Here is a 26,960-nt window from a genome sequence, read left to right on the forward strand (position 1 = left end):
ATACAATACTAAGAGTTGGCTAGAGGCTTACTGTATCACAGAATGTCACTAGCTTTCCTTTTTGTTTTTGGATTAAAATGAGCAACAAGGATAACTGTGGGAAAAGAAATATCAAAACCATACACTGGTATGTTCTGTGGAAAGGCAGTTCTCCTTTGGCTTGGTTAAGGTTGGAATGTTATTTAGTTTAAAACCAAGTAGAGTGACCTTTCTTTTGTTTTGGTTTGTTTTTCTCTGCTGTAGTCATCCCTTAACTGCCCTATCCCTTCTTCTGTAGGTAGGACTCTAATTCAGGGACTCCAGCATACCCTGGCTGCCTTATTAATGGATTTGCCCATTACTTCTTTTTTTATTATTATTTTTAATTGGAGGATAATTGCTTTACAGTGTTGCCTATTGATTCTTTAAGAAAGTTCTGGGACTTAATACTTGGTGTAAACTTGAGCCAGCATTGATTTTTCCAAATGTAGTAGGCTAATCGTATCCTTATTTCACAGGAATGTTATTTCTCTGAAGCTTTTTGAGCTGTCAAGAAACAGATGACATGTATCAGGGCATTTCTAAGCATTACCCAGAAGGTATTTGCTTCTTTTTATTTCCTAGCCCCTGCTCTTTTGAATTAGCTTTAATTATAATCAGTAATAAGTTCCTCACTCTCTTTTCCCCCAGTTCTCTCAGATAGTGGGAACTGGTTGGGCAGTGAAAAAAATCTATGGGTAGAAGGGGAGGTTCTTTTCATAGAGACTTTGGACTCTGCATAGAGTTGTTTGACTTTTGGACTGATTCTTCCATTATAGCATAGCTGCTTTTGCATGAGGATGACCGGTGACTTGAGAAGCCTACAGCATTTAAGAAGATACAAGTTTGTCATCCTAGGTGGTTAGAGTTTAGCAGTGTCAAGTTCTTTTTCTGTTTCTGATTGGAAAAGGTCCTATCTAGTTGAATCTTTGCAGAAGTACTCGCCAACTGTGACATGGCCAGCTAGATCTGACTTTTCACAAGTGAAGGAAAACTCTTTCAGCTATCTCTAATAGTAGATTTTTAGGTCAGTCCCTGGTTGTGCTAAAGTTTTGTGGTATATGGAGGAGGATTTCGAGTTTTTAAAATCAGAAAAGCTGCATCTTCTGTGGTACAAAATTAGAAACTTGATGCTTATGTTTGGAGGATGTTTATTTGTTATGATTTAGAGGCTCACATTTGTTCTACTCTTAGACTGTAGTTAGAATCTCAGTCCAAGTGAAAGATTATTTCATATAAGTTATTTTATCATTAGTGTTTGTTTTGCTAATGTTGCATTCAGTTCAGTCGCTCAGTTGTGTCTGACTCTTTTCGACCCCATGGACTGCAGCACCCAAGTCTTCCCTGTCCATCACCAACTCCTGGAGCTTACTCAAATTCATGTCCATCCAGTCGGTGATGCCATCCAACCATCTCATCCTCTGTCGTCCCCTTCTCCTCCCGCTTCAATTTTTCCCAGCATCAGGGTCTTTTCCAATGAGTCAGTTCTTTGCATGAGGTGACCAAGGATTGGAGTTTCAGCTTCCACATCAGTCCTTCCAATGAATATTCAGGACTGATTTCCTATAGGATTGACTGGTTTGATCTCCTTGCATCCAGGGGACTCCCAAGGGTCTTCTCCAACACGACAGTTAAAAAGCATCAGTTATTTGGCACTCAACTTTCTTTATAGTCCAACTCTCACATCCATACATGACTACTGGAAGAACCATAGCTTTGACTGGACGGATCTTTGTTGGCAAAGTAATGTCTCTGCTTTTTAATATGCTGTCTAGGTTGGTCATAGCGTTTCTTCCAAGGAGCAAACATCTTTTAATTTCATGGCTGCTAATGTTGCTATTGGTGTACATCCCTTCCTGACTTAGTTTCTCCATTTGTAACATAATATTGTCTTTTACTGGATAAAATACAAGTACTGGGAACTCTGACATATTCATGGAATGAATTGAAAATGATTATGTATCTTTTTTACTGTACATCTTGGAGAACCTTCCAAATCAGTATATACTGTGCTCTCTTTTATGGCTATGTAGTATTCCATTGTCTAGATATATCATTATTATTTTGAAAGTCCCTTATTGGTGAATTTTTGTGTTTTCCCTTTTCTATTATTATTAGAAGGACTTCATTTCCTGGTTTGTTTGGGACAGTCTCATCTATGCCATTTGTCCCAGTTTAAATATTAACAGTGCCCTCGTTTTTTTAAAGGGTCCTGATTGGGACGAAACAATATGTTTTATGGTTACGTTAGCTATTACAGGGAGAAGGCAATGGCACCCCACTCTAGTTCTCTTGCCTGGAAAAATCCTATGGATGGTGAAGCCTGGTAGGCTGCAGTCCATGGGGTCGCTAAGAGTCGGATGCTACTGAGCGACTTCACTTTCACTTTTCACTTTCATGCATTGGAGAAGGAAATGGCAACCTACTCCAGTGTTCTTGCCTGGAGAATCCCAGGGACGGGGGAGCCTGGTGGGCTTCCGTCTATGGGGTCGCACAGAGTGGGACACGACTGAAGCGACTTAGCAGCAGCAGCAGCAGTAGCTATTACAATGCTGCAGTGAATACGAATGAATACCTTTTTATTTTGCAGGTTTGCAAATATAACTGAGTTAAATCCTAGAGGTAGAATTGCTGAGTCAAAAGGTATATACATTTGCAATTTTGATAGATGTTGCCCTGTTGCCTTCCATATTGGTAACACAGTCTCACCAGTAATCAGGAGAGTACTTGTTTTTCCACTTTTACTTCAGTTCATTATCACTTAAAAAAAAAATGTTTCTTTCCAATAGGTGTAAAATGGTATCTCAGTGTTGTTTTTATTTTACTTTTTAAAAATTACAAATGAGGTTGAGCATCTTTATGTGTTTAAGAGCATTTTGTGTTTCCTTTTTTATGAATTACATGTTTTTCCATGTTTTTGTTGATTATTAGAGTTTTGGTGTTTAGCCTTTTGTGAAATGAGTTCCATACATCCCTCTACCTCCCAAATCATTTGACTTTTGGTTTTCCATTTGTAGTTTTCCATATGGGAATTTTTAATCTTTATGTAGTCAGATTGCTCCATTTGTATCTTCTACTCAATGACTTATTATTCATCAATAAATATGTAATCTTTGATTTCCTCATCCTTCAGATCCTCTGTGTGTGTGTATGTGTTAGTCGCTTAGTCGTGTCGGACTCTTTGTGACCTCGTGGACTGTGTAGCCTGGCAGGCTCCTCTGTCTGTGAAATTCTCCAGGTAAGAATACTGGAATGGGTTGCCATTTCCTTCTCCATAATAAGTCTCAAAACTGTTACTTCTCCCCATTCCCATTGCCACTATTCTAGTTAAGTTTCTTAATTTTGGTCTCCCTCCCATCAGTTTCACTCACTTCCAATCTGTTCTTTACAGCATAGCCACAAGTGACCTTTGAGAAATGCAAATCTGATTGTGTTTTGTTTTTATAGAACCCACTGCTGGTTTCCCAAATCTAGCATAAATTAAAGTATAGTAAAAAAAAAAAAAAAAGGGGGGGGGGGAAGAATGTTTTCTCATGAGAGATGTGGACACTTAGCAAATGTAGCGAGCTCTTAATTGTGGGGAAAATAAGAATAAGAATAGCTAGAGAAGAATGTACAGTTCAGGGAAGGGGCTTTTGTTTGTTTTGAATGTTTGTATTTTCGTTTTGTCTTTTTAAGAAAACTATCATCTCAGTATGCAGAGGAGGAAAGGCAGTAGAGATGAAAAGGTTGCAGATAGGAGGTAAATATTATATGCTGAGATTATAGGAAGAAGTGAGGTAGAAAGCTTGACCGGTAAGTACTTAGAACAGCTATTGTAGAGCTAAGGGAAGGCACTAACTAGAATCTTCTGGAGTGTTGGGAAATATCTAAGAGCATGTTGAGATGAGAAGTTTGCAGTTTAAACATTTTATACAGAAAAAATATATAGACAGTTTATGTGGGAGTGCTGTGAAACTTTCAGAGGACAGATAATCCCAATCTTAATTTGCTTTGTTCCACAAAAGAGAAAAGGAAGAAAAACTTTACAACCTGCTTTGTTAAATTACCATATACTTTAAAACCCAAACCAGACAAGAACAGTTTAGGAAAACTACTTTTAAAGACATAGATGCAAAAATCATACATTTTTGTAATCAAGAAATTTTTATCCCAGGAATGCTAGAATGGTTTAATACTAGCAAATGTGCATAATTATCAAATCAGTAGATTAAGATAGAAAATCTATTTGATCCTCCAGATCATTGCAGAAGAAATATTTGGTAAAATTAAATATCTGTTCATCTTGAAAGTTCTTAGTCTACTAGGCAAGGAAAGGAATATCCTGATAAACCTGACAAAAGGTTTATCAGGGAACAGGCCTGGGTTTACTACTTCTGTTAAATATTTTATTGAAAGTCGTCTTATTGTCCAGTAAAACAAGAAAAATAAATGGTATAAAGATTATGAGAAAGCAAAATTGTCATTATTCACAAATAATATTTATAAGGAAAATCCAAGTAACAGGTAAATTATTGGGACTAATAAGAGGTCAGCAAGTTGCTAGATAAAAAGATCAGTATCCAGAAATCAGTAGCATTGCTATGTTGAAGTAATAATTATGCCTATTTTTTATGATGGTGTTACACGCTGAGAAGTACATATAAATAAACTTAATATAGAATTAATAAACCTAATAAAAGAATTTTAGGGAGAAATTAGTTAATGGAAAGGTATACTATATATATTAAGCTGGCTCCCATGATACCTACCTCCTGATTTTCATGCCTGTGTATACCTTTCCCCTTAAGTATGAATGGGACCTCTGGTTTGCTCCTAATAAACAGAATACAGCAATCGTTACTTTCCCTGTTGGCTTTCAAGAAGCAAGCTGCCATGTGAGCTGTCCTAAGGAGAAAGCCACATGCTAAGAAACTGAAGGCAGCTCTCAGCCAACACCTAGCAAGAAAGTGAGGCCCTCATCCAAAAGCCTGGAAGGAACTGAATGTTGCCAAGTATCATGTGACAGAGTGGATCCTTCCTGCTTTGAGCCTCAGATGAGAACTCAGCCCTGGCCAACACTGATTGTAGCTTAGCTAAGCCATGCCCAGACAACTGACACATAGAAACTGTGAGATAATAAATATGTGTTGTTATATACCACTAAGTTTACAGTAATATCTTACGTGGTAGTAGACAACTAAAGAGGCTTTCCTGGTGGCTCAGATAGTAAAGAATCTGCCTGCAATGCAGGAGACCTGCGTTCGAGTCCTGGGTTGGGGAAATCCCCTGGAGAAGGGAATGGCTACTCACTATAGTATTCTTGCTTGGAGAATTCCATGGACAGAGGAGCCTGGCGGGCTACAGTCCATGGGGTTGCAAAGAGTAGAACATGACTGAGCGAGTAATGGAACACATAGAGTGTTAAATGGAGGGAAACAGAATCAAAAAGATGGAGGCTGTCCCCAAAGTAACATAATCTTAACACAATTCCAATCAAAATCTCAACAGGGTTTTGCACAGAATTTTCATGAATCCTAAAATCTTAGTAGAAAACAAAAGAGAGAAGCCAAGATAATTCTGAAAAAGAGTGAAGAAGTGTCTGGACTTCTCCACCGGATATCAAAACTTTTATAAAGCTATATGGTAATAATGCGATTAACTTTTAAAGAAAATTGCCAGTTTTCTAAAGTGGCTGTACCATTTTACATTCCCACAACCAGTGTATGAGAGCTTTGATTTCTCTACATCCTCATCAGCACTTAATGTCTTTTTGATTGTTGTTGTTTAGTCGCTAAATCTTGTCCAGCTGTTTGCAACCCCATGGACTGTAGCCACCAGGCTCCTCTGTCCTTGGGATTTTTCAGGCAAGAAATACAGGAGTGGGTTGCCGTTTTGTTCTCCAAGGGATCTTCCCAACCCAGGGATCGAACCTGCGTCTCCTGCATTGCAGGCGGATTCTTTAGTCCTGAGCCATTCTAATGGGCATATGGTAGTTTCTCATTGTGGTTTTAATTTGCATATCCCTAAAAGCCAATGATTCTGATTTTTTATGTACTTGTTAGTCTTTTAGATGTCTTTGATGAAATGTCTTTGGGCACCACTAGTCTTTTGTACATTTAAAAATTGGATTGTTGTCTTATTATTCAGTTTTAAGAGTTCTTTGTATATTCTAGACACAAGTCTTTTATCAGATATGTGATTTGCAATATTTTCTTGCAGCTAGTGACTTTTTTTTTTCTTCCATTTTTAAAATAGTATCTTTTTAAAGTCAAAAGTTTAAAATTTTAATGAAGTCCAATTTATCATATTTTTCTTTTATGCCATGTGCTTTTGGTGTTGTGTCTGAGAATTTTAGTCCAGAGTCATGAAGATGTTCTCCTGTTTTCTTCTAGGAGACTATAGTTTTAGCTTTTTCATTTAATTCTGTGATCCATTTCGAATTAATATTTGTGAATAGTGTGATTTAAGGATCTCAGTTTTCTTTTTGCATGTGGATATCCGATTATTCCAGCACTGTTTGTGGAAACCTTTTTTGAGAATTAGTTGACCACTAATATAAGGGTTTCCTTCTGGTCTCTCAATTCTGTTCCATTGATCTACATTCCTATCCTTATAACAATACCACATTCTCTTGAGTATTTTAACTTTCTTGTAAGTTTTGAATTCAGTGTAAATCTTTAAACTTCTTTCTTTTTCAAAATTATTTTGGTTATCCTAGGTCCTTTGCAGCTTCACCAGCTTATCAACTTCTGCAAAGAAGCCTACTAGGATTTTGACATTGAAACTATATATTAATTTAGTAGAAATTATCATCTTAACAATTACTTCTTTAATTTTTCTCAGCAATGTTTTATACTTTTCAGTGTATAAATTTTACATTTGTTTGATTAAATTTATTTCCATTTAATTCCTTTTGATGTTATTATGAATAGAATTTTCTTAATTTCATTTGAGTCTGTTTATTGCTAGTGTGTAGGAATATAGTTGATTTTTGTATATTGATCTTGTATTCTGTGACCTCACTGGACTCATTTATTAATTCTAGCAGTTTTATTGTAGGTTCCTTAGGATTTTCTGCACAGACAATTGTGTTTATGAATAAGGATAGCTTTATTTCTTCCATTCCAATCTGGATGCCTTTAAGCTATTTGGTTTTGTTGTTGTTGTTTGCTTGCTTTTTCTTAGGATATTGTCTAGAACTTCCAGCATAGTGTTGAACAGAAATGGTGAGAGCAGTCACCTTTGCCTTGTTCCTGATTTTAGGGGGAATGCATTCAGTTTTTTAGCATTAAGTTGAAGTTAGCTGAGGAGGTCATGGCAACACACTCCTGTATTCTTGCCTGGAGAATCCATAGACAGAGGAGCGTGGTGGGCTACAGTCCATAGGGTCACACATAGTCAGACACACTGAAGTGACTTAGCATGCATGCATACGTGAAGTTAGCTGTAGGGTTTTTGTATTTATTCTTTGTCTATTAAAATGAAAATTTCTATTATTAGGAGATCATGAATTAGTTATATCATGAATGAGTATTGGATATTGTCAAATGTTATTTCTGCGTTTACAGAGATGATCGTGGGGATTTCAGTTCAGTCACTCAGTCGTGTCCCACTCTTTGCAACCCCACGGACTGCAGCACACCAGGATTTCCTGTCCATCACCAACTCCCAGAGGTTACTCAAACTCATGTCCATTGAGTCGGTGATGCCATCCAACCATCTCATCCTCTAACGTCCCCTTCTCCTGCTTTCAATCTTTGCCAGCATCAGGGTCTTTTCCAATGAGTTGGTTCTTCCCATCGAGTGGCCAGAGTATTGTAGTTTTGGCTTCAGCATTGATCTTTCCAATGAATATTCAGGACTTATTTACTTTAGGACGGACTGGTTTGATCTCCTTGAAGTCCAAGGTTCTCTCAAGAGTCTTCTTCAACACCACAGTTCAAAAGCATCAGTTCTTCGGCACTCAGCTTTCTTTAGTCCAGCTCTCACATCCACACATGACTACTGGAAAAACCATAGCTTTGACTGGATGGACCTTTGTTGGCAAAATAATGTCTCTGCTTTTTAATATGCTGTCTAGGTTGGTCATAGCCTTTCTTCCAAGGAGCAAGCATCTTTTAATTTCATGGCTGCAGTCACCATCTGCAGTGATTTTGGAGCCCAAGAAAATGAAGTCTGTCACTCTTGCCGCTGTTTTGCCATCTATTTGCCATGAAGTGATGGGACTTGATGCCATGATCTTAGTTTTCTGAATGTTGAGTTTTAAGCCAACTTTTTCACTCTTTTCTTCTTTCATTTCCGTCAAGAGGCTCTTTAGTTCCTCTTCACTGCCTTCCATAAGGATGATGTCATCTGCGTATCTGAGGTTATTGATATTTTTTCCCAGCAATCTTGATTCCAGCTTGTGCTTCAACCAGCCCAGCCTTTCTCATGATGTACTCTGCGTATAAGTTAAATAAGCAGGGTGACAATACACAGCCTTGACGTACTCTTTTCCCGATTTGGAACCAGTCTGTTGTTCTGTGTCCAGTTCTAACTATTGCTTCCTGACCTGCATACAGATGTCTCAGGAGGCACGTCAGGTGATCTGGTATTCCCATCTCTTGAAATGGAGTAGCCATCATAGTCAACAAAAGAGTGCAAAATGCGGTACTTGGATGCAATCTCAAAAACAACAGAATGATCTCTGTTTGTTTCAAAGGCAAACCATTCAATATCACAGTATTCCAAGTCTATGCCCCAACCAGTAATACTGACGAAGCTGAAGGTGAATGGTTCTATGAAGACCTACAAGACCTTCTAGAACTAACATCCAAAAAAGATGTCCTTTTTATTATAGGGGACTGGAATGCAAAAGTAGGAAGTCAAGAAATACCTGGAGTAACAGGCAAATTTGGGCTTGGAGTACAGAGTGAAGCAGGGCAAAGACTAATAGAGTTTTGCCAAGAGAACACACTGGGTCATAGCAAACACCCTCTTCCAAAAACACAAGAGAATACTCTACACGTGGACATCACCAGATGATCAATACCGAAATCAGATTGATTATATTCTTTGAAGCCAAAGATGGAGAAGTTCTATACACTCAACAAAGAACTGACTCATTGGAAAAGACCCTGATGCTGGGAGAGATTGAAGGCAGGGGGAGAAGGGGACGACAGATGACGAGATGGCTGGATGGCACGTCGGACTCAATGGACATGATTTTGAGTAAGCTCTGAGAGTTGGCAATGGTTGGGAGGCCTGGGGTGCTGCAGTCCATGGGGTCGCAAAGAGTCAGACATGACTGAGCAACTGAACTGAACTGAAGAATTTTCCACAGTTTGTTGTGATCCACACAGTAAAAGGCTTTGGTGTAGTCAGTAAAGGAAAAGTAGATGTTTTTCTGGAGCTCTGTTGCTTTTTTCATGATCCAGTGGATTTTTGATATCTGGTTCCTCTGCCTTTTCCAAATCCAGCTTGAACATCTGGAAGTTCATGGGGATTTTCCATTATTCTATTAGTATGTCATATTACATTACTTGATTTTTAGATATTTAACCAGCCTTGGGTTCCTGGAACTAACTGCAGTTGGTCATGGTGTTTAAACCTTTTTTTATATGTTTCTGAATTCAGTTTGCTAATATTTCATTGAGGTTTTTTTATATCTGCATTCATAAGGAATATTTGTATATAGTTTTTTCCTTATGATCCCAATCAGTTTTTAATTTAATGATTTTTTCATATCCTTTGATAATCATTGCCCAGACCAACTGTTTCACTAGGGTTTGTTCTATCATTCCTTATTTATTATTTTGAATTCTTGTATAAATAAGGACTTTGCTTCATCAAGTATTTAGTCATTCACGGATACAGTTCATATAGAAAAGGTAGGCTGTATATTTGATTTGTTTCTCTTTACTTGCCAATTTATAGAATAATAAGTTGGTTCCATAATATCAAAGGTGATCAGTCAGTTTTAAAAATTACTATGAATTTGAACAACTAAAATATGTTTACATTCTTTGCAATTTTTATTTCTGATGCTCAAATATCCCATCTCTGGATAGTGGGAGTCCCCTCAAAGTTGACTCTCGAATCCTTTGACACAACCCCAGTAGTTTTTTTTTTTTTTTATGGTTGACAGATCTTAACAGTAAAAAAAAAGCTTCACACTTGTGGACTTCTCTGGTGGTCCGGTTTTTAAGACCCTTTCCAGTGCAGGGAATGTGGGTTTGATCCCTGGTTGGGGAAGTTCCACATGCCTCAGGGTGTGGCCCAAAATTAATTAATAATTTCAAAACAACAACAACAGCAAGAGCTTCACACTGTTTATGATAGAGTAAGTGTTTCTTTAATGAATAATTAAATGAAAATTACCTAGGACCTTACAGGACTTTTAATGCATACTAGGTTTGATGTATATCTTAGGACTAGCTTGCTGCAATCATTAAGAGTATGACCGAAAATTAGAAACAGTAATTTATAGAAGATTCACGTAATAGATTTCCTAAACATTAATTCTCCTGAAATAAAATTTCTATTATACTTAGTTTTAGATATGGTTCATAACACATGTCAATTTTATGATTTTGATGTTGCCTTTTCAAAGAGGTGAAATACTTGGAATACTGGCCCCAAATAGCTGAGATGCATATGAAAGAAATTACTTCAGCAAGCCCAGACTCCTGCATCTTCCCTAAAATAAGCAATAAAGTCCTTAACTTGAATTAATAAATTCAAGTTAATAAATTCTTTAACCTAGTTTTTCTTAATTAACAATAATCTTTTGATATTCAGACTACTTGCCCCTTATTGCAAACTTCTGTGTAACCCTGACTCCTTCCTCCGCCGCCTCTGAGCAGTTCTGTCAGTCACTTGAAATGGCTGTCTCCTGGGCTTGACGTCCTACAAATTCCCTCCGAATAAAACATTACTCAATTTTTAAGTTGACAGAGGGTAAAAGTATATGTCCTTTTGCTTAATAGTGCAAAAGGAGATATGCTATTTTGCATTTCCACACACAATATATGATAGCCTTTTTACCACACTCTCTCCACCAGTCTTTTGTCAAGCTTTTGGATTTTTGCCAGTCTGGTGGGTGAGAAGTGGTGTCGCCAAGTAATTTTAATTTTATGCTCAACAACACATTTTAATAAGTTAATGACAGTCTACATTAACATATAAAGAAATTTGCCATTAGACATCTAAAATTTAATGAGTTGGCTCTGATCCTCAACCTGCAGATTATTTAGTTAGATTTGTGGTAAGAAGTAAGATGGATTTGTTAAAACAACTATTATGTTAATGAAATATTCAATTAAAAAAAGATGGATTTATTATCCTCAACACGGCAGAGTAAATAATCAACTATGGTCTCATACTTGGAAAACATTTTATAACCAACAAAGTACTTTTACAGTCATTATAATTTGACTGTCATGATTATTCCTGAGAAATAGGACAGGTGCTATGCTCATTTTGTAGAAGGGAAAACTGATTGAGATTTTCCAGTTTAACACAGCAAATGATAGAGCTGGGTTTAAATTTCGAATTTCTGATCTACCTATATACAAATTCTGTGCTTTCTCTTCCTGGTATTTGCTAAAGAATGCACGACCTATATTACCCAGGAGGTGGCAGTGTTCTCTTAATGTTCATTGAGCTTCACTTTCACACTGGAGACACTTGAATTGAAAATTGTATTCTTCCAGCTGGTATTCTTGAGTGTAAGTTAAATTTAGGTGTTAAAGATAAAAGGATGAATAAAAGTTGGTGTCTGCTTCCTAGAAAGTCACTATGTAGGTACAAGAGTTGGGGCAGTAAGTAAGAGTTAAAAGCCTACAAAATTGTGTACAAAATGCTGTAGGAATACAAATTTATAGTGGGCCTTTTGGGTGGTGTCTTATATGTGATGATGGTATAGTTATATCTAATACACAGATGAGAGACGCAGGTAAATTCTAGCTTTCTGATCTCCTAATGACAAAAAAAAAAAAAAAAAAAAAACCCACAAAAGGAAAATCATATGCATTGTAAATGTAAAGGAAAAAGCTCCTACATGTCCTAATGTGCCATTCCATCACTATCAACACTATATTCAGTATTTTTAATATTTTTTCAGATGTAAATTTAGTGTTGAAGTTTATTCCATTTGTTCATTAACCAAATATATTTTTTTAAGTGGTGTGTGTGTTTTCACATGTGTATCCAAAATGTGTGTGTTGAAGTGGTTTCTAGTTCATCCTGATTTAGGGTGCTTTTATTTTTTCAAGTTAATTAGTTTTTTATTTTTGGCTGTGCTGAGTCTCCATTGCTTCACGAGAGGCCTTTCTCTAGTTGCTGTGAGCAAGGTTACTCTAGCTGAGTATGAGGGCTTCTCTTTTTGAAGAGCGTGGGCTCCAGGGTGAGCCGGCTTCAGGAATTGCGGCTCTTGAGCTCTCGAGCAGTCTCAGGAGTTGTGGTGCACTGGCTTAGTTGTTACGTGGCATGTTGGATCTTCCCGGACCAGGCATCGAACCTGTGTTCCCTACATTGGCGGGTGGTTTCTTAACCACTGCACCCACCAGGAAAGTCCCAGGGTGTTTTTACTGCTTCTGTCTAAAGGAGCATGTTTCTGTAAGTGTTGCTTTTTCTCCTGCGACTGCCAGAGGACGGTAGAGCACAAACCTAGCATTTGTGCATGACTACAGAGAGTGTTGATCTTAGAGCATCTGGGCGTTTTACATCCACTAAGTAGAAATTAGGGTTCCGCTCTAGCTGGAGTTTCCTTTCTTCTCTTCTTCTAGAAAGGGATGAAGGAGATCCTTTTCAAGAAGCAAGCTCTCATGGGGAGGTTGTCACTGCTGACAAATATTTTTAAATGTTAGTTTAGCCAGATGCTGTTAAATACTGGGGATATAATAGGGTACACAAAATAGTCACAGTCCCTGTCCTCATCAAGTCTGTGATTCTGGCAAAACCTACTGGTGACTAGTAACCGCATAAATAATGTATATTGATGTTTTAGAAGCCACTTCTTATATTCAAATCTTCTTGTGTTTCATCTGAGAGTTTCAGGTTATGGTACAAATTATCCCTGAGAGGAAAGCAGAATTCAAGCAAATTACCTTCTAAATATATAATGAATCAAACCTCAGGTAGAATCTTAAATACTTAATTAGCAGTACTTCCCAACAACTGTAGTTTTCCATAAATCTTCTTGTTTGTATTATAGGTTTATCCCTAGAAATATCCTCCATTGTGCAATTTAGGAACAGACTGAAATGTTAGATATCTCTGCTACTTGAGATAGAGTTGATTTCAGGAAAACAGTTGAACTTTCACCTTTGGAATCTTAGGATTATTCCTTTATTATTTATGACCCCTAAATATATATTTATAAGAATTTTAAATCACACAATCAAATCACAGTGATACAAGAACAATGCTGAATTATGACAGAAAGTCTGGATTCCGGTGTCAGATATTATTTGACTCCCAGGACCTTATGGAAGTGAGTTTACCTCTCTGGGTTTTTGTTTTTTTTTTTAATCTGAAAATGAGACAGGACAAAGGAAAGGAGGTATCCAATTCACCAGTGTTATAACTCATTATCATCCTCACTGCCTCACACTTTTTGCAATGTAGGATTTAATCACATGAAATTACCAGTATTTGACTATTTGAAAAGATTCTGTGTTTAACCTACATAACCAGCCATTTCATTTGGTTCAGTCTAATTGTTGAATTCATTTGTGGGCTTTTATTGTGATTATCTGAGTTATTTATTTTAGGGATCAGTTCAGTTCAGTCGCTTAGTCGAGTCTGACTCTTTGCGACCCCACGAATCGCAGCATGCCAGGCCTCCCTGTCCATCACCAACTCCCGAAGTTCACTCAAATTCACGTCCATTGAGTCAGTGATGCCATCCAGCCATCTCATCCTCTGTCGTCCCCTTCTCCTCCTGCCCCCAATCCCTCCCAGCATCAGAGTCTTTTCCAATGAGTCAACTCTTCACATGAGGTGGCCAAAGTATTGGAGTTTCAGCTTTAGCATCAGTCCTATTTTAGGGATAGCTGAAGCTAAACAAAATTAATGTCTCAAGTGTGAAGGAAACGTGCATTTGGAGACTATAATATTGCCTATCAATGCAGTCCATTCTGGGTGTGCATAGAATCCAGTCTAATCTTTTCTTTCTACATTATGCTAATTTTCTGGTCCCTGGATGCTAAGATGATTTGATTGCTGTATTTCTTTAGTGTCTGGCAAAGGAAGAGTTACTTGAAAGTTTTGTTAGGGTTTTCTTTGTAATAAGTTTTGGCCAGAAGTATCTTCTTATGGAAGAGGAGAATATACTATTAGCACTGATATCCAGGGTATGATTAATTAAATAATTCTTCAGAGTTACCTGTCTTTTCCCTCTCTTTTCTATGAGTTATGTCAAGGAGTTGAAAGGGCAAACTTTCTCAATTTCTAGCTTTAGACCAATTTTGTCATTTTGTCATTCCATCCTACATCTGAAGGGAACAGGGCTAAGTTTTTCTAGTTGTTTGATGCAGATCGTTAAATATTTCTGCTTGAGTAAGCTGATGTGCTAAACTTTTTTTTTCCCCCCTTCTTGAGGCATTATTCATCTCTTTACCATTAAATAAATTGAACTTTTGGGTCTTTTGTCATTACTTAGACTTTTGGTCGCAGAAGTTAATCAGTGAGAGGAAAGATAACCCACAGAGGATTTTTTTTTAGTTCCCCACCCAGGATAAAACCCATGCCCCTGCAGTGGCAGTGCAGACCACCAGAGAAGTCCCAAGACCTCTGACTTCTCTACCTGAGACACTTAAAACTGTTGTTTTGTTACTGAGTTCATGCTTGTACTGCTTGTTACAGAACAGGCCAATAAATCGAGAGACAAGTTGTTGAGGCAGGGAATAGTGACTTCATTTGGAAAGCCAGCAGACTGAGAAGATGGTGGACTATTGTCCCAAAGAACCATCTTACCCAAGTTAGAATTCAGGCTTCTTTTATACTAAAAGGGGAGAGGGGGTGTGGTTGGTTGTTACAAACTTCTTGGGGTCAGAATCCTTTGTTCTTGCATCTGTCCATGTAGGTCAGGTTATGTTGTTTCTGTGTACCTCCAACATGATAAATGTTACATGAATGGAAAAGTGTTACACCTTAAAAGTCAGAACCTTGAAAACGGGCTGTTCTTTATATTTCAGGCTATAGGCAGTATTCTTAACTTGTAGCAAAAGCAATAGAATACAAAGGTTAAAGTAAAGAAAACAGATCCAATATGGAGTCAGATTTGTTCTTCCCTATTACAGTTTTTCTGGAGAAATCACATACTAGTCTATATAGAATCTGAGGTATAGATATCTGTTTCTAAGAGATGTTCCAAATAACTATTTTACTTTTTCCCCCTCAGAAAAACTCCTGGGTGCTGGGCCCAAAAGAACCAAGAATTTGAGAAGCTTTGACTAAATCTAGAAAAATGTAAGCAGTCATAATCGGCAAAGCAGATGAGGGGGTTGGGTATCAAAGTAAACACACTGGAAGAAATAGGATTCTTCCTCTTCTCATACACTTTCTGAATCTAATCACAGAACTCCATCACCTTCACTATCGCTTCCATAAGATTCTATAACTTCCTTTATTTATTTTTAAAATATTTATTTATTTATTTATTTAGCTGCACTGGGTCTTAGTTGGCAGTGTGTGGATTCTAGTTCCCTGGCCAGGGATCAAACCCAGGCCCCCTGCGTTGGGAGCACAAAGTCTTAGCCACTGGACCACCAGGGGAGTCCCTACTTGCTTTAAAAATATACTTACCAGGGACTTCCCTGGTAGTCCAGTGGCTAAGACTCTGCAGCCTCAATGCAGGGGCCTGGGTTCCATCCCTGCCTGGGAACTAGATCCCACATGCTGTGAGCAACTAAGGTCTTGAGCCACAACTAGCGATTCCATGGGCCACAGCAAAAAATCCTGTGAGCAGCAACTAAGACCCAACACAGCCTAACAAATAAAAACATATATATATATATATATATATATATATATATATATAAATAATAGAATTTATAATTGGATCCTTCTTTATCTACTTTTAGAATGGCAAAAACGTGTTAAATTTTAGGGTATATGAAGATCTACCTTTTTTAAAAATCTATTTCAGTTTCTTAAAGTAGCAGGACTCTAGAGAAATGGGAGCTGGGATGTCTTGTCTAATGTGCTTTGATTCTGTATTATTTTGTTTCCTTTTTTTTTCCCCTAGAGATAAGATATATTCCACCAATTTCAGGAGACTGGAGTTATGAAAAGAATTTTCAAACAATCAGATCGTTTGCTTCTGGAAGATAGAGAAAAGAAATTGGGTTGGATGATTCCTGAAATTTCTTATTCAGTATTTCCACTTATATAGTTCAACCTATCTAGTCCTAGTATGATCTTTTGAATGTAACTAAACTACTAGTTTTTGGAAATGTTCACACAGATCATAAAATCTGGGTTATATAATACCCAGAGGGATACACACTGGGAGACAGAGCAATTAATCTAAATGGAGCTAACATCCAAATAGGAAAAGGAGTACGTCAAGGCTGTATATTGTCACCCTGCTTATTTAACTTATATGCAGAGTACATCGTGAGAAACGCTGGACTGGAAGAAACACAAGCTGGAATCAAGATTGCCGGGAGAAATAGCAATAACCTCAGATATGCAGATGACACCATCCTTATGGCAGAAAGTGAGGAGGAACTCAAAAGCCTCTTGATGAAAGTGAAAGTGGAGAGTGAAAAAGTTGGCTTAAAGCTCAACATTCAGAAAACGAAGATCATGGCATCCGGTCCCATCACTTCATGGGAAATAGATGGGGAAACAGTGGAAACAGTGTCAGACTTTATTTTTCTGGGCTCCAAGATCACTGCAGATGGTGAGTGCAGCCATGAAATGAAAAGACGCTTACTTCTTGGAAGGAAAGTTATGACCAACCTAGATACCATATTCAAAAGCAGAGACATTACTTTGCCAACAAAGGTTCGTCTAAAGGCTATGGTTTTTCCTGTGGTCATGTATGGATGTGAGAGTTGGACTGTGAAGAAGGCTGAGAGCTGAAGAATTGATGCTTTTGAACTGTGGTGTTGGAGAAGACTCTTGAGAGTCCCTTGGACTGCAAGGAGATCCAACCAGTCCATTCTGAAGGAGATCAGCCCTGGGATTTCTTTGGAGGGAATGATGCTAAAGCTGAAACTCCAGTACTTTGGCCACCTCATGCGAAGAGTTGACTCATTGGAAAAGACTCTGATGCTGGGAGGGATTGGGGGCAGGAGGAGAGGGGGACGACAGAGGATGAGATGGCTGGATGGCATCACTGACTCGATGGACGTGAGTCTCAGTGAGCTCTGGGAGTTGGTGATGGACAGGGAGGCCTGGCGTGTTGCGATTCATGGGGTCGCAAAGAGTCAGACACGACTGAGCGACTGAACTGAACTGAACATCTGTTAGCTTTTTACCAAGTGTTTACCAAGTGTGCCACATACCTTCCTAAGGGCTTTATATGCGTTGCCTTATTTCACTTCATTACAATTTTAGGAAGTAGAGACTATTTACTGTATTTTACAGATGAGCGAAGTGAGGTTCAGACATGTGAGGTAGTTCTCCCAGTGTCACTCAGCTTGTGGGTGAGAGGACTGAACAGAACTTAGATTTGACCCTAAAGGCTAATGAAGGAGCTATTATCTCCGTTTTGGAAATGAGTGCATCAGAGATGTTAAGTAACTTGGCCTAAAGTTACATAAACAGTAACTAACAGTGGTGTCAGGATCTGAATGCATGTCTGCTTTTCTCTAAAACTTATGGTTTTGACTATCTTAAATTCTAAGATATCGTTGAGCATTAAGGAATGCAGTAAGAGAACACAACACATTGAGAATATTAGGATTTTTAAGAAATTAGGTTGAGTGTTGTTATAAACCTCATTATATTTATTTATCTCTGCTGGGTCTTAGTTGTAGCACACAGAATCTTTTTAGTTGCAGCATGAGAATTGTGCTCTAATATAGAGTTGAAGTGAAATGTTAGTCACTCAGTCGTTTTCGACTCTTTTTGACCCCCACTTCACTTCAGCTCTGTATAGTAATTAGTTCCCTGACCAGGAATTGAACCCAGGGCCCCTGCATTGGGAATGCAGAGTCTTAACCACTGAAAGATAAACCCCATTATAAATCAAGTCTTAAAGACTAAGGTTTTGTGCCATATTGTTAGGCTAAGGGAGAAGGACCTAAATGGCAGTGATAACTTGGCATATAGTGAATGAGAACCTCTGAGGGCAGAAAGGGGACTTAAAAAAATATGGCATCGGTGGGAGATGCCTTTATTGATTTATTGACTGCATTTGGCTGCTGTGCTTCCAGTCTCAGTTGCAATTCCCACATCGAGGCTGTTCCCACCCTTCCTGTGTCCCTTGAGCTTAGCAGGCACTTCCTGTCCTATTAGAAATGAAAGTTAGAGATTGGGGGTGTGGTATGTATGTATTTACTCTGCAGAATGTTGGTACTCTTTGTCCCTTTATGATAGCAAAAAGCTGACAGGAGAACTAGAATAGAGACTGGGACTTCATTTAAGGGAGGGTTTGGCCTTAATGTTTGTTGTGGCAAAGCAGACAGGTTAATTTATTTCTTAGAATATCCACTATGACAGTGAGGGGGCCTTAAGAAGGGATTTGAAGGCTTTCATCCTATATACTTGGACTAGATTGGTAAATTACTGGATAGTGTTTTTAAATTTTTGGTTTCCTACAAGTTTATTTTATTGTTAAGGTACCTTCTACAGCACATTCCTTTAGTAATATTAGAGGTAAGTGTTGCAATTGTGTTAAATTTTTGACTCTAAAGTTAATGTTCCTTTCCTCCTAAGATCTTTGTATTTTTCTTCTCTGTGAAGCCTGTTTTTAAAATAGTTATTTGTTTATTTTTCTGCAGTTTAGAGACAGCTTGAAGCAAACATCCCAACTCTGTGAACTTCAGCTTGGGCATAAACTTCAGATAGGGTGAGTAATCGTTTCAGTTTCATGGACCTTGAAGCTCGGAATAGTGGGATGAAGATTCATATAAGATAGCTTACAATTGTCAAAGAAATCACTAGGCAATTACGTCTCAGTCAAGCTGGGGGAAAAAAAAGCACTAAGCATCAAGTTTCATGACTTAGTCCAGTTTGAAAAATCATTTTTGAAGTCATACCTGGGGGAATCTGAAAGGATTAAGAAGCATCAGCGTAACCCGAGAGAAATAAAACTGTCCAAAGATCTGAAACTAGTTACTCCCATCCTCTGTTTTGCTTGTCTCTGCTCTTCGGTGAGCTCTTTTGTTTGTTATTCTGTGTGTTAAGCTCACTGTAAATATACAGTGTGTGTGTGGGGGGAAGTACTGAGCTTATTTTCTTCACATGTTCTCCAAAGCAGTGTCCCTTTAAAATCAAGCTTGGAATCTTATAGCTGAGATCTAAGGAGAAAATGTCCTCATTTTTTCCATGAGAATCTGAACTTGTACAAAATAAATAAGAAAGGGGATAGAGTTGAAAGAGGTAGACCTAAAAACTTCTTTTTGGTCTAACTGCTAAGCCTATGAAAAATTAAAAAATAACATCTTGGGCATTAGGACCCAGTGGAAGAGCCTCACTCACACTCGGGGTTAACTTCTATCAGTGACGTAAACAAGCAGCCCTAGCTCATTCTTTACTCCCCCTCCCTCCCCCCCTCCTCCTCCTCCCTTTCCCCTCTCCCTTCTCTTCCTCCCTCCCTCCCTCCTTCTCTCCCTTCTTTCCTCTCCCTTTCCCTCTCCCTCTTTCTCTCTTAGCTTCCTGACATTAAAGAGAAAATGCTGCTATCAGTGACGTCCAGGCCTGGGATTTCGACTTTTGGCTATAACAAGAACAACAAGAAGGTAGGGAAAAGTGCTTTTTTGGAATTCAGCTACTTCCTTTTCTGGGGATCGGGGAGTGCCCTTGGCTTTAACATTCTCCTTAAGAGGGGAAGAGGCTTCCTCTCCTCTCAGCTCCTCTCTTTTTCCACCACTTTTTTTTGTCATCTTTTCTTACCTGGTTCTGAAGTTCCAGGAATTTACAGTCCCTTACCTGAGGCCTGAGAAGGCAGTGAAATTAAAAACAAATCAAGCTTTGCAAGTTCGGAGCTTTGTGAAGTTAGTTTGACTTCCTGCTGATGTATCCAGTTTTCACAGGGAAAATATGTCACCTCAAACCCTGGCCCCCAGCCCGCTCACTCCAAGGTTATTTCGTTGTTTTGATTAACTGCGTTCTCCTCCAGCCCACCTTCCTTCCTACCATTCCATCAGCGTTATCGGGTAGCTTGAATACAGTCAGTGAAATCACAGCTTCATCTGAGGACTGAGTCTACTCTTGGAGCTTAGATAGAGACCCTACTCCACCCAGCCTGTAGGCAAGGAGTTTTTAAGAGAAGACCTTGGGAATTAAGGCAGAAAGTTTAAGAAAGAAATTAAGAAAGAAAGTAGGATTCTTTGGGGTCTGCTGCTAAGCTGGGGCTTCCTGCTCTGCAGATAGCCAGGCTCAGCAGGCATCTTTGAAGTCTTTTTGATTAACCCACAGCTGCCAGAGAGTTGTGCTATGCTTGGGCACAGGGGCAGTCTGGGGAGAGGTGTACAGTCGTGCCCACAGTTGCCAAGGAATATCTTGGGCAGTTTCTTGGCATTTCAGTGCACACAGTATTGACTAGGAGGAACTTTATGCTATAGCAGAAAGACCCTTTACCCTCTGTCTTGATTCTCTAGCTGTTCTTTGTAGAAAAAGGTGCCATATATATTTTAGGATATTTTGCTCATTTGATGGATTGTTGGGGCGTGGGAAGGGATTCTTGACACTTTCTTATATACCTAAGGAGTCTGATATAGGTGAACAAAGTATCTGATCAAGGCAGTGGGTAAATGTTTGGAACCGAGACACCTGGTGTTAGTTTATATGGTATTCATTCTGTCATTGCTTCCCTGGGGGCTCAGACAGTGAAGAATCTGCCTGCAATGCAGGAGACCAGAGTTTGATCCTTGGATTGGGAAGATCCCCTCGAGAAGGGAATGACAATCCACTCCAGTATTCTTGCTTGGAGAATTCCATGGACAGAGGAGCCTGGTGGACTACAGTCCATGGGGTGGCAAAGAGTCGGACATAACTGAGTAACTAACACACCCTGCGCGCGTGCGCGCGCGCACACACACACACACACACACACACACACACACTATTATATCCTTAAGAAATATGGGTTCATATGTTATCAATTTTATGTACACACATAAATCAATATGATTTTGACAGAGGGGTAGCTCATCTGTCTTTATTCTCTTCAAATCTTGTATGCTGCTGCTAAGTCGCTTCAGTCGTGTCTGACTCTGTGCGACCCCATAGACGGCAGCCCACCAGGCTCCCCCGTCCCTGGGATTCTCCAGGCAAGAACACTGGAGTGGGTTGCCATTTCCTTCTCCAATGCATGAAAGTGAAAAGTGAAAGTGAAGTCGCTCAGTCGTGTCCAACTCTTAGCGACCCCATGGACTGCAGCCCACCAGGCTCCTCCATCCATTGGATTTTCCAGGCAAGAGTACTGGAGTGGGGTGCCATTGCCTTCTCCGTCAAATCTTGTATAGTACCGTGTAAAAGTTTCCTTCCTAATTTTTTCCCTCCAAGTCTCTCAGATTACCCATTAAAATACAGTAAAATGAATTCCAGAAATTGTTTTTTTCCTATTAGTACCCATGTATTTGATGATATCTAAAATATTCTTGTTTCTTAGCTCTGTACTTCCTTTTCCGCTTGTTGTATAGGAAACATTTAACCAGCTTCTAAATCTAGGATATTGTAGGGCAGGGGTCCCTAACCTCTGGGATCTAATGCCTGATGCCCTGAGGTGGAGCTGATGTAGGAATAATAGAAAGAAAGTGCACAATGAATGTAATGCTCTTGAATCATCCAAAAACCATCTCTCACGCCAATCTGTGGAAAAATTGTCTTTCACGAAACCAGGCCCTGGTGCCAAAATGGTTGGGGACCACTGGTTTAGGGGATGAGGGTTATTATTGTGGACTGGGATTCAAATATATCTCTTTCTGATAACTTGTAAGGTTTGAGAAGCGCATTAAGAAACCTGGGATGGGGTAGATCGTAATTATTCAGGGTATTTGTCAAATGTTCTTTGGGTTCTTATAGGTCAGCATTATGATGACATCACTTTGTGACTATGACACCTTGTGTGTATATATAGGTTTGTAGGTGTTGGCCCTATTTAAATGAAGTGATTGCTACGTTACTATTTGTCTTTTTGTTGATATGTACAGCTTAATGTGTTCATTTTTTGAGAAGAATGTTTGGAGTGAATCTGATCATGTAATCTGGCTGTTTATATACTGAAGGTTAGTTTTTAAAATAAGTTGTTAGTTTTTAGTAATAAACGTAAGACATATTTATTTTTAAAATTTAAGCATAAAGAGGTATATAAAACAAAAAATCTTCCCTTCATGTCCTGAAGTTACTTACCTAAATCCCACCTGGTAAGGGAAGTAATTAGTAGCAGCTTGCTTTGTCTATTCTACCAGACTTTTTTCAAAGTTTTAATTTTGACATTGGCTTATTTGCCGTTTCTATTAATACCTAAGTTTGTCAGGTAGAACAAGTCAATGTGAAAAGTTTTGGAGATCTCTGGAACATTTGAAAAACTGAAATAAAATTTTAAATTTTTGAAAAGGTATACATTATAAATATCTGCTTTTCTTTTCCATCATTTTGTTGTACCAAAATCTGTAAGTAACAGATTTGTAGAGATCCGTTTTCTTTAAGGAGTATTTTTATATCATAATTTACTGTAGTTGTCACTTCTGGTTAGTGGAATAAAAATAATTTCTTGAGTGAGCTCAGTGTGAAAAGATTTATTTGTACAGCATTTTTGTAACTTGATTAATTTTTATTTAATGTCTTTTAAAAGTAGAATTGTTTGGGGACTTTCCTGGCAGTCCAGTGGTGAGGACTCAGTGCTTTTACTGCCATGGCTGGGGTTCAATCCCTGGTCAGGGAACTCACATCGTGTAAGTCCTGCAATTTGGCAAAAAAAAAAAAAGGATTGTTTTATTTTGAAACATATTTGTATATTTTATCAGAGAATTTGTTTCCTGACGAGCCAAGGACAATTACAGTTTTCTTACTCTTTCTTGGCTGTTGTAAATATAGGTATACAATCAACAAATGTATAATGCCTGATAAAGGCACACACATTCTTTCTCAGGATGTACTGTTGAATATCCATTCTTTTTAATGGAATTAAATAATCACAAGGGCTTCCCTGGTGGCTCAGTGGTAAAGTATCTGCCTGCTAATTCAGGACACACTGGTTTGATCCCTGGGTCGGGAAGATCCCCTGGAGAAGGAAATGGCAACCCACTCCAGTATTCTTGCCTAGAGAATTCTAAATCATAGAAAGGAGAAAATGTGAATTTCAAAGAGAGATTCTGAAAAATTATGGTATTTAAAAAAAAATCTATCTTAATTATTCTTAGTTCTTAAAAAAAAGAAAAGACTAAAGGTTAAAAAGATCAGAGTTCTAAGGTCTCAACACTTCCTTCAACTTTGGAAAGAGTTGCCTCAGTAGAGAGATTTGTGTATAGGTGAGACTGAAAGAGGAAGTGTTTGTGAGTAAAGGAATTTCAGACTTGTAAAGAGCCTAACCACACCTTCCCTGACATCATCTTTCTGGCATGTGTTATTATAAGTTAACTCCTCGGAGCATCAACAACCATTCCCTTTGGAAAAAAAGAAAAGAGACTTTGTTTAACTTGGGATAATTTGCCTTCCCTGACCTATTTTGCATAAGTTTCTATTTCTTCTTGATCTTAACATATTGAAGGCCATATTGGGGTGTGGAGTTGTGGGGAGTTGGGTGGGGTGGAGGAGCAGAGGCCGTGATGAGAGCAGAACTGGCTGGTAGGCATTGCCAGATTTTCACCCTTTAAGAAGTTTGAGTTACCTGAAGTCTTTGGAAGAGTTAACTCAGGAGAGCAGAAAGTGGGAAGCAATACTAGAATTGTTTATACTTCTAACAGGGAGAGAGAATTTTTGTGTGTTAGCTACATTTTCATCTAGTTTCCACTGAATCAAATTTAGTAGAACTTTTATTTAATTTGTTTTTTGGCCACAATGTGTGGCATGTGGGATCTTAGTTTCCCCACCGAGGATTGAACCTGTGCCCCTTGTAGTAGAAGCACGGAGTCCTAACCACTGGACTGCCAGAGAATTCCCTGGTGGAACTTTTAAAGTCCAACGTCTCATGACCAGTGGCAGCTAATAGTTCTGGTTATCGGTAATAAAGGGAACTCAGTTGGTTAAAGTTTACTGGTAATGTCTCTCCATTGATTCCCCCTTTTTTAGCTCTACTACACTAACTTAGACCTGTATTACTACAGTAATAAACATCCCACAGGATCTCCTCGTCTCCTGTTTCTCCACTCCCTACCCCTTGTCCCCAAGTAATTTTATACCCGCTACCAGAATAATCTTCCAACATTCCAACAGTATAGTGCTGAGCATTTCTTGTGTAAAAATCTTTGATGGGCATATGTGTGTTAGTTGCTCAGTCATGTCTGACTCTGCGACCCCATGGGGTGTTGCCCGCCAGGCTCCTCCGTCCGTGTGATTTTCCATGCAAGAATCCTGGAGTGCGTTGCCATTTTCTTCTCCAGGGGATCTTCCTGACCCAGGGATCAAACCTGGGTCTCCTGCATTGCTGGATGGGTGTATATTACCTGCTAAACAAAATCCAAATCCTTAGCCTAGTGCCCACTGTTGGTTCAGCTTACCTTATCTCCCCCACCTCCCCTGCACGCTGTCATTACACTGACTCTACTTGAACCAGTTGTGTTATCTGCAGTTCTCTGGCGATACTGTTTGGTTGGTGGTTTACATTTCTAATCGCCTAAGGAAATATGCTGTAAGACAGGAAAATATAGAAAAGAAATAAGACAGAAGAAAATATGAATCAGAATAAGAAGTCAGGTACTTCCCTGGTGGACCAGTGGTTAAGATGGTACATCTCCAATGCAGGGCACCTGGTTTCAGTCCCTGGTGAGAGAACTAAGATCCCACATGCTGTGGGTGTTCAATGTGGCCAAAAAAAAGTCAGCTAGAATTAAAATGCAGATGTGCAAACCATAAGAGTTAATCTTGGAAGATGAAGACTGATGAATAGTCATGATGAATAGAATTAAAATGCAGATGTGCAAACCATAAGAGTTAATCCTGGAAGATGAAGGCTGATGAATAGTGGAGAGGTGGTTGGTGACTTTAACAAGCAATTTCAGATTGGGGAGTAAAAGCAGGGTTGGAGTGGGTTGTTGAGTGAATGAAAGTAAGGAAGTATAGATGGTAAATATAGACTGATCTTTTAAGAATTTGGATTAAGATGAAAATGCAGGAAAAAAATTTAAAAAACAGGCAAAATGTCTGAATAGATATTTCATCAAAGAAGATCTACAAATAGCCATGAAAAGATGTCCAGCGTCATTAGCCATCAAGGAAATAAAAACCACAGTGAGATAACACTTCACACCCACAAGGATGGTTGTAATCAAAAACACAGATAATAGCGTGATGTGATTGTACCCTTATAACCTGCTGATAGGAATGTAAAATGGTGCAGCTGCTTTGAAAAACATTTTGGCAGTTCCTTAAAAGGTTAAACACACTCCTAGGTATATACCCAAGGGAAATTAAAACAATGTCCACACAGAAAGCCTGTACATCATGTTCATAACAGCATTATTCATTATAGCCAAAAAGTAGAAACAATCCATATATCCATCAACTGATGAATGGATAAGTAAAATACTATATTTACCCATACAATGGAATTTTGGATTTTATTCAGTGATTAAAAAGTAGTAAGAGTACTGGGACTTCCCTGGAAGTCCACTGGTTAGGACTCAAGAGCATGGAATTGATCTCTGCTTGGGGAACTAAGATCCTACCTGCCGTGTGATGTGGCCAAAAAAAGAAAAAGTAATAGGGTACTGATACAGTCTACAAAATGGAAGAACCTTGAAAAAATTATGTTAGTGAAAGAAGCCAGTCACGAAAGACCACATACATTTGACCCTTGAACATTGCGGGGCTTGTAACACCAGCCCTGTTCAGTTGAAAATCCACATATAAGCTATATTTGATCCTCTGTATCCATGACTCCTCCATATCCATAGTTCTGCATCCTCAGATTAAACCAATAGCAGAAAATCCACATGTAAGTGGACCCGTGAAGTTAAAATCTGTGTTGTTCAAGGATCAGCTGTATTTGATGCTTCCATTTGTATGAAATGTCCAGAATCAGAGATAGAAAGGAGATTAGCAGCTCCCTAGAGATGGAGTAGGAGAGTTCAGAGGGAAAGAAAAGTGACTGGTAATGGGTATTGGGAGAAGGTAATGGCACCCCACTCCAGTCCTCTTGCCTGGAAAATCCCATGGATGGAGGAGCCTGGTAGGCTGCAGTCCATGGGGTCGCTAGGAGTAGGACACGACTGAGCGACTTCACTTTCATTTTACACTTTTATGCATTGGAGAAGGAAATGGCAGCCCACTCCAGTATTCTTGCCTGGAGAATCACAGGGACAGCAGAACCTAGTGGGCTGCCGTCTGTGGGGTCGTACAGAGTCAGAAACGACTGAAGCGACTTAGCAGCAGCAGCAATGGGGTATTGGGTTTCTTTTTGGGGTAATGAAAATGTTCTAAAATTGATTATAGTGATCCAAATACCATTGAAATTATATTTTAAATGGGTTAATTGCGTGGTATGTGAATTACATCTCAATAAAGTTGTTTTTATTTTTTAATATTTTCTTTATTTTTTTAATTTGGTTGTGCTGGGTCTTAGTTGTGACATGTGGGATCTAGTTCCCTGACTAGGGATCAAACCCGGGCCCCCTGCAGTAGGAGCATGAAATCTTAGC

General features: G+C 38.8%; 1 protein-coding gene across 4 annotated transcripts in view; it reads left to right on the plus strand.

Moving 5' to 3' along the window:
• RBMS2 (RNA binding motif single stranded interacting protein 2) overlaps positions 1-26,960 on the plus strand; it is a 78,209-nt gene that overhangs the window by 895 nt on the left and 50,354 nt on the right. The window contains exons 1-3 of one of the 4 annotated variants that reach the window (XM_027542255.1): positions 17,400-18,813; positions 18,939-19,006; positions 19,812-19,898. In XM_027542255.1, the coding sequence (XP_027398056.1) occupies positions 19,833-19,898 (66 nt within the window). In that variant the 5' untranslated portion in view covers positions 17,400-18,813; positions 18,939-19,006; positions 19,812-19,832. Of the gene's footprint in view, positions 1-17,399; positions 19,007-19,715; positions 19,899-26,960 lie in introns of those variants that run through there. The other 3 variants (XM_027542256.1, XM_027542254.1, XM_027542257.1) reach the window with 3 other exon arrangements.

This window comes from Bos indicus x Bos taurus, chromosome 5, assembly GCF_003369695.1.
Source record: "Bos indicus x Bos taurus breed Angus x Brahman F1 hybrid chromosome 5, Bos_hybrid_MaternalHap_v2.0, whole genome shotgun sequence".
NCBI classification, from domain to species: domain Eukaryota; kingdom Metazoa; phylum Chordata; class Mammalia; order Artiodactyla; family Bovidae; genus Bos; species Bos indicus x Bos taurus.